Source organism: Tupaia chinensis, unplaced genomic scaffold (genome assembly GCF_000334495.1).
Source record: "Tupaia chinensis unplaced genomic scaffold, TupChi_1.0 Scaffold150112_1, whole genome shotgun sequence".
In the NCBI taxonomy this organism is placed as follows: domain Eukaryota; kingdom Metazoa; phylum Chordata; class Mammalia; order Scandentia; family Tupaiidae; genus Tupaia; species Tupaia belangeri.
Genome location: NW_006209952.1, coordinates 1 through 9,014, shown reverse-complemented (window position 1 = coordinate 9,014; position 9,014 = coordinate 1). Strand labels below are relative to the sequence as shown.

General features: G+C 36.5%; 1 protein-coding gene across 1 annotated transcript in view; it reads left to right on the top strand.

Moving 5' to 3' along the window:
• Positions 1-6,797, top strand: part of LOC102496163 (histone demethylase UTY-like) — a gene marked incomplete at its 3' end in the record, with an annotated part of 152,182 nt that extends 145,385 nt beyond the window's left edge. Inside the window, exon 9 of the mRNA XM_027769643.1 lies at positions 6,763-6,797. Coding sequence (XP_027625444.1) covers positions 6,763-6,797 — 35 coding nt within the window. The remainder of the gene's footprint in view (positions 1-6,762) is intronic.
• Between the last annotated feature and the right edge of the window lie 2,217 nt (positions 6,798-9,014).

Below are 9,014 nucleotides of genomic sequence, written 5' to 3'. Positions count from 1 at the left end.
AGATTTTCCCTTCAGGGCATGTTTGTTCATCAGAGATGAGAGAGACAGAGGCAGAAAGCAGTAAGTCAGTCCCCTTGGGGGATGACCACACTGCAGTCCCTTTTCCTCCATTCTCCTTTCTTATTCTTGGACACACAAGCACATACACTTGGCATGAGTTTCACCTCATCAGATATGGGATTCAAACTGCAGTCAGCCATATAGGAGTCCAGTGCCTTAACCACTATGCTATCTGTTGACCCATGGTATGTAACTTTTTATAGAATCACTATTTCTCTCTTTTTAATGTTGTATCAATTTTGTATTCTCTAAGTTTTTGTTCTTTGACAATCTTCCATGCAGGTGTATTTTTTTTTAATTGAAGTATAATTTATTTAATAAATTACAAAGTAATGATTTTAACAATAAATATTTTTTGCTTAGCAGCAAATTAAGATAGATTACCACGTGAGTATTTTTGGAATTGGGTATATAAAACTACACTATATGACTCTATTTGGGATAATGATTATTCCAGTATTCTAAAGCTAGTATTTCTCTTTCAGAGAATTATTTTATTTGATATTATTCATTGTCACTATTTATTTTATTTTATTTTCATTTTTTGAAGTTGATCAGAGAGAGAGAGAAGGAAACTGAGAAAGCAAGCTTCCAGGTCCTGGACTTGAACTGTAGTCAGCCATGTAGGAGTCCGGCCACCCCAACCATGATGCCACCTGCTGGTCCTAAATCTAATATTTCAAATAGAGTTAATTTCAAGATTTTATGTTCAGGGGCCATTCATTTTGTAATGTGTTATGACATAGTGGTTAAGTCATTGGACTTCCACATGGCCAACCATAGTTCGAGTCCTGGAAACAGTGGCTTAAAACTCACTCCTGGCTGTGTGTCTACGTGTGCCCCTCCAAATCCCTGGTTGAGAATAAAGAATGATGGGTTGTGGAATGACCATCCCTTGGGGGGAGGGACAAATTCTCATTTTGCTATCATTGTCTTTCTCTGTCTTTTTAATGAGTTCGTGTGCCCTATGATCAAATCTTACTTTAAAAAAAAAAAAAACCTTTATGTTCATACTTATTATTTTGAATTGGCAGTAGAAAGTTTTCATGTTGAATTTCTGCCTATGTACATTGTACTCTTTTAAAGAATATTAACAGTAAAATACAGGGAGCCAGCAGTTAGTGTAATGGCTATGTCACTGGACTCCCATGTAGTCGACCGTGGTTCGTGTCCCAGACCCGGTGGCTTAAAACTCACGCCGGGCGCGTGTGCATGTGTGCCCAAGATACCGAGAGGAGAATGGAGGAGAAGGGATTGCAGCGTGACCACCCCCACTGGGGGGTGGTTTCTCGCTTTCTGTCTCTATGTCCCTCTCTGTCTGTCTGGCGAGCACACGCGCCCTATAGCAAAAATCTCTCTCTCAAAAAAAAAAACAAACCAGTATAATACAGAGTTTCTAAACATTTTCTTCTTTCTACAAGTTCATTTATTATTAACACATTATAAAATTAAGATATTTCAAGTTAGATGTTATAATTTATGAATTATTTATAATGACAATGAAATTGGGGGGGGCGGGAGGTTTTTTCTATAGGGCACGTACACTCGCCAGACAGACAGAGAGACAGAAAGTGATAAAGCACCCCCCCGCCACAATGGCCACACCGCAATCCCTTCTCCTTCATTCTCCTCTTGGGATCTTGGGCACGCATGCACACGCGCCTGGTGTGAGTTCCAATCTACCAGGTCAGGGACGGGAACCGAGTTTGAATACATGGAGTCCAGCAACATAGCCACTACACTGACTGCTGGTCTCCAACACTTTAAATTTCTTTAGCTTTTAATTTTTTGGACAGGTTTTTGCTATAGGGCCTTGTGTGCTTTCTAGAAAGATAGAGCCAGCGAGACAGAAAGTGAGAAATCACCCCTAAGGGGTGATGACCATGCTGCAAGCCCTTCGTAATCATTCTCCTATTGGGATCTTGGGCACACACGCACACATGCCAGCCATGAGTTTAAGGCACCAGGTCTAGGACTAAAACCATGGTCAGCTATAGCGGAGTCTAGCTACATAGCCATAATATCAACTGCTGTTCCTACTTGAGATTTTCTAAAATTGGGACCAGCAGTTTCGTGGTAGTTAAAGTGTTGTGAACTCCCACAGGGTTGACCATGCTTTGAGTCCTGGACCTGGTGACTTGCTTTCTCACTTTCTCACTTTCCCCCTCTCTCTGTCTTTCTAACTAATTAAAGACTAGTTAGTTAGAAATTTAATTATCTAGAATTTTCTTTTTTAATTTATGTTTCCATTTCTAAAATCCATGTGCTTTTTCTTGATTTGGAATAATAAACATTAACTTCGTTTGCTGGCCTCTTTTCATTAGGCCTCTTTTCATTATTTGGACTAAACATGGCAATTGTATTATTTTTTCATTGTCATAAATTATCTCAAAACTGATAAAAAATAGTGAGGATAATTTTTCTTTTCTTTTTTTAATTTTATTTATTTATTTACTTATTTTATTTTGACCAGAGAAACACAGAGAGACAGAAAGAAACTGAGAAAGCAAGCTATCAGGTCCATCACTTGAACCATGGTTGGCCACGTGGGAATGTCCAGCACCTTAACCACCACACCACCTGCTGGTCCCTTAGGATAATTTTTCTAATTAATCAGGTCAAAACAACTTAATAACTTTAGCATTTTCAGCTCACTATAAATTAAACAGATTCATTGCTTCATTATCTTCCTATAAAATGGTGTATATTTAATTCTTCATAGTATATTCAAGGTATGTTCATAGAAATATAATCACATATGCTCTTCTTACTTTCCAATGGAGTTAATAATCTCCATTGTGTAACTTGTCAGCACCATCCCCTATTTTTTCACTTGCTTCCTAGAAAACCATCTTTTTAAACTTTATTTCCATGTTTGTAATTCTTTTATCCCACTGTCTAAATAGTGTTTTACAGTTAACACTTGGATGAATAAATAAATTTCAAATGATCCTCAGTTACTTTAATGTTGTATTTTGTTTCTCTTCTTGGGATTTTGGGCATACACAGTCATGCCACTGGTGTGATTTTTCAAGCCAGTTGGTGGGGCAATGGTTGTCCCTGTAGGCATCCAGTGCCTTAACCTGCTGCCTGTGGACCTAATAGGTTTTGACAAGTAGATATTGTCAGAGAAGGGTGAATTGCTAATATATCGGGAATTTGTAGAAGTTAGGAAAATTGCTGGGAAATGAGGTATATTCTTTGGGAAGTTTATTGGATCATCATGGAATTCTTTCATCTCAATGTAATAGCAGTTCATTGTGATCCTCTGCTATAGCCTAGCGGTTAGTAGAGATTATAGGTACACACTGCAGTGCCTGGACTGTTTAGGCACTGTCTTATATCTGAACCCACAACTCCATGTAGCCCTGTAGGTTGTACCATTAAAACTGTGCTAATATTTTGAAATTTATAGCCTAGCGGTTAGTAGAGATTATAGGTACGTACACACTGCAGTGCCTGGACTGTTTAGGCACTGTCTTATATCTGAACCCACAACTCCATGTAGCCCTGTAGGTTGTACCATTAAAACTGTGCTAATATTTTGAAATTTTTACTTAGCAACATGAAAACCCTGGCCTTTAATAAGTGGATGAACACCAATCTGTTCTGTGGCACCTCCTATTTTTGGTTTCCAGCCACTGGAGATTTTTTAACCTGACAAAAGATGTCACTGTGCTTTATGCAATGGTAAGGCCTAAAATATGGGCCCTAAAAACTATTATGTAGAGTAAGTTCAGATGTCTTAAAATGCAAGTTACAATTGATTTTTCTTTTTTTTTTTTTTTTTTTTTGAGAAGTTTTTGCCATAGGGCGTGTGTACTCGCCAGACAGATACAGAAAGTGAGAAATCACCCCCGGGGGGATGGCCACCCCACAGTCCCTTCTCCTCCATTCTCCTCTCGGGAGTTTAAGCCACCAGGTCCGGGACACAAACCACGGTCGACTATATGGGAGTCCAGTAACATAGCCATTACGCTAACTGCTGGTCACAATATTATTTTCATTAAATAAGCGCAAATGTGACAAAAATTTTGCATATTTATATTCACACATTTTTCAGTCTATAATCTAATCTCTCAATAATTTAGTAATGTTAGATTTATTTACTTTCTTTTTAAGGTCCATTTTATTAACTGGAATTGTTGGAGTGTGAGGAAAGCTATTTTGAGAGGGGGGAATGTAGAAAAAAATTTCTCAACTTAAAAGGGCACTAAATATATATACACACACACACACACACACATATATACATATACACATATATTTTATATTTTTATAATTTACATATAGTCATGTAAGTTCACTAATATTTATTTTTTTAAATTTATGTATATATGAGTATATGTATGTACATAAGATGTGTAATCTTTGAAGAGTTGAGCTTTAGGAATAGGCAGATTTATTAAGCTTTCAAAGTAAAATTTCATCTTAATGACAGGAAGAATGAGAGTGAGGAATGAGGAGACAGAAAAGGAAGGGAAAAGGAATTTCATGATAATTTTTATGATTGGTATGTGACTTAAAAAATATCTCCATGCATAGGTTTTCTGAGTGTAATTTTGAAAAGTTCTCTTCACTAAAACCTAAAAAGGGGGGCATGGGCTTAATTGATAAGTAAAAACCATTCGTTTCATGTCTATAATTTAGTCATAATTATACTTTGTGATTGATTTGTATTAACTCTTGGTTTTAAAGATAATGCTTGTTTTATAATTGCTTTTTAGATAGTTTTATAAATTTTTTTTTGAGTGTAAGTCATTTAACTCTGAAAAAAATTAACACTCATTTCTTGAGTTCAACAGATGGCATAATGTTGCTATACTCCAACATAGTCAAGTCCCAGACTTGGCTGCTTACACACTCAAACCTAGTGCATGTGCGTATATGCTCAAAATTCTTAGAGAATGGAGAAAGGATTGCAGTGAGACCAACCTTGCCCTCCTAACGCTCCACCATGCCATCACTTCGGGATGATTTCTTGCTTCGCTGTGGGGATGATTTCTTGCTTTCTGTCTCTCTGTCTTCCTTTTTATCTCTGGCAAGCACATATACTGTACATTACAGTTCTCTCTAAAAAAACTCATTTCTTTTCTGTTGTGACTATCATAATATACTTTTTAGAAATGTTATATATTTGAAACTAAATATAAAGGAAAAAATGGCCATTAAAAAATATGTGGGAGAACAGCCAATGGACTAATGGCTACGTCGTTGGACTCCCTGTGATCAACCCAGGTTCAAGTCCCTGAGCTGGGTTAAACTCATGCTGGGCACATGTGCGTGCGTTCCCAAGATCCTGAGAGGACAATGGAGGAGAAGGGATTGTGGTGTGGCCATCCTCCCAGAGTGAGTTCTCGCTTTCTGTTGCTCTGTCTGTGTCTCTCTCTGTCTTTCTGGTGAGTACACGCACCCTATTGCAAAAACCACTAAAAAAAAATACATTTTTATGTGTGTGCGTGTGTGTGCACTGGGACCAGAAGATGGCATGGCGAATGCAGTGCTGGACTCCTCATTGAAGTATCAGACTGCAGTGCTAAACCTGAAGGCCTGAAAAAAATCGCACCAGGTGTGTGCGTATGCGCCAAATCTAAAGAGCATGGAGGAGAACAGATTGTGTCATAGCCACTCCCCCTTTTTTAGGGGGCATGCTTTCTGACTTTCCCTCTCTCTGTTTCCATTGAGCTCATGTGTCCCACACAAGAAAGTAAAAAAAAAACAAACATACATTTCCTTGGGGACAGCAGGTGGCATGATGTAAGGTGGTTGAACTCCCATGGCTCACTGTAGTTTGAGTCCTGTACCTGAAAGCCTGCTTTTTCACTTTTTTTCCCTCTCTCTGGTCAACTTCAAAAAATAAAATAAAAAATGACAATGAATGAAAAACAAAACAAAACAAAAAAACAACTTCCTTTATTTCATAGAAACTCTACTTTTTAAAGTATTAAGTAAAAATACTTTTTAAGTATTAAGTATACATTCATATTTAAAAAGAGAATCTATTAGTATATGTCAAGATATAGAAGTGTAATATTTCTGATTTTAAATCCCTTTTAATTAAATTAATTAATTAATTGAGGGATTGAGGAATTGAGAGATACATATATGTATATGTGGATACATATTCAGGCACCTACAAAAATCTCTTCTATCATCCTCACCTGTCTTAGCTCACTGGTATCATAGGTACCCATGTGTGTGGGTTTCCCCTGCATATTCAGAGAAGCCTTAGAACTCAAACAGAGGACAGTCCCCACATTGGTTATGTTGCATTTGCCCTACCTACCTTCATACCCTAAGATTTAAAAATTTTTTTTAGAACTATAAATAAATAGATTTTAAAAAGTATTTAATAATGACTTATAGTCAGTGTTTTCCTTGGTAGATTTAATTTCATATTGTATTAAAAACAAAAGTTTGCTGGGATTGGCAGGTGGCATGGTGAATAGAAGTGCTATATTCCCACATGGTCAACCATGGTTTGAATCCCAGAATTGGTGGCTTGCTTTCTCGCTTTCCCTTTTTCTTTTTCTCTCTGGTCACAAATGGGACTAACCAACTAAACAGATAAAACTTTAAAAAAAAGTTATTTGCCTAGCATTTGCTTATGTTTTATAATATATATTACCCTTACTTCTGTCTTACTTTATTACCTTAAACATGGCTCAGTTTTAATTGATATATTTCTGTGATCCGTTGCAGTTCAATTTCATATTGCCCACGTGTATGAAACCCAGGTAAGTGCTTTAACTACTCTATCATAAGATAAGCATTAAGAATAAAAACTTAATCTATGCATTAAGTGAAATAAAATGTACCAGCTTTATGATTTAAATGAAATAAGTATATCAAGATAATATAATGAATTTAAATTGTAGAATCACATTTAATGTTTTATCATCATTTTGTATATTTGAATTTTATCATTTGTCAAATGATTCAAATGATGAAATTTGATGTTATATTCAGTAAGTTTATAGTAGTTATTAACTACTTTAAACTCTGTATTGTTCAATTCATTCTCTTAGAATCTTTGTATTTTATTATTTAATATGATTTACTAATGTGGCTATACTGAAGAATCTTTCCTCTATCTTTATATGTAATGTTCAGTTTTCTTTTTAAAATATCTATAAATGGTTTTAATAAGAATCTGCAGTGAAGCATTCTTCTGTTTTTCTCCAAGATTGAGACATCTTACCATTTGAAACAGCAGTGGTAGAGTTCACAACACTGCAAGTTTGTTTTAAATATGATTTCAGCTTAATTCTAATAATATACTGCTGTCTATGGCACCTTTCTTTGATTGTGTCATTAAAAACAGTAAGAACTGGGACCAGCAGTTACCGTAATGGCTATGTCTCTGGACTCCCATGTAGTCGAGCGCAGTTCGCGTCCGGTTCTCCCCAAGATCCCGAGAGGAGAATGGAGGAGAAGGGATTATGGCGTGTCCATCCCCCATGGGGGGTGATTTCTCGCTTTCTGTCTCTCTCTCTCTCTCTGTCTGTCTGGCGAGTGCACACACCCTATCACAAAAACCTCTCCAAAAAAAAACCCAATAAGAACTTACAGATGTATTGTCTGTGGTACAAAATTCTGATGAAATCAGTAGGAGTTTGAGTTGAATTTATTTATTGGGTCATTGGGAAATAATGACTCATTTTACATACTAAAACATAGACAAATACATCATGACTATCCAATATAATACAAATTATTAAGAACCCTGCATTTCAGTTGTGAAGTATAACATGCAGTTAACAGAAGAAAAATGTATTAAGCCAGCCCTGGGCCTACCAGTTAAAGGAGCCAGATCCTTCCTATATGGCTGACCAGTTGGACTTCTGGCCTTGGTGGCTTTCAAAACACAGGAAGCATATCTTTATGTGTCCCAAATGTCTACAGAATGGAGGAAAAGTGATGCGGCATGACCGTGCTAAATTATGGAATGATTTCTCCAACTTCCTTTTTTCTTTATCTCTCTCCTTGGCAATTTCAGGCACCCTCTCGCAATCAAAAGGAAAGAAAAGCATTTTATTTGTGTATATATTTGTGAGTTTTCTTATTAGTAAGTAGAAAGTAATGAGCTTGGCTCAGGCCCAGTGGGTTCAAACAAAAACACTAGGGGTGTTTATTGTAATGCTCAGAATCTAGAGAAAATGGAGAAAACTTTGTGATGTGACTATGCTCTATTGGGGTTGCTTTTTTCTCTTTCTCTTTTCTCTCTTTCTCTCTGTGAAGAGTACCTGCACCTTCTGAGAATAAGAAAAACCAGCAAATTTTTAAAAGAAAATAATAAGGTAGAAGTGGTGTAAATTCATTTAATTCTTCTAGGAGTTATTTTGCGACATAAGTGGCCCTTAGAAAAAAGCATTTAACAGGCAAAAAAATTAAGATAATTTGTTGGCAATGAAATATATGTTAATATCCCTTATCTAATTTTAATGATATCCTCTGCATGCATGCTTTGAAAACCATATTCTAGGGGTCTAGCAGGTGGTATGGTAGTTAAGGTGTTAGATTTCCACATGGCTGCCCTTGCTCAAGTCCCAGACTTAGTGACTGCTTTCTCACCTTCCTTTTATATCTCTGTGTGTTTCCCTCTGGTTAAATGAAAAAAATCAAGAATAATAAATAAAATTAAACAAATTATTCTTCAGAGAAAAAAATAAGAGGGACCAGCAATGGCCTAGAGGTTTTGTTACTAGAATCCCTTGTAGTTGACCATGGTTTGAATCTGGACCCAGCAGTTTAAAACACACACTGGGCAGATGTGTGTTATGCCTACTATCCCAAGAAGAGGCTAAAGGAGAAAGGACTGTGGCATGGCCATCTTCCCTACAGGGTGATTTCTTGCTTTCTCTCTGTTTCTGTCTCTCCAGCAAGCATATGCAACCTATAGCAAAAATCTCTTTTTTTTGAAATTTTTTTTATTTAATTTATTTCTTTTTGTA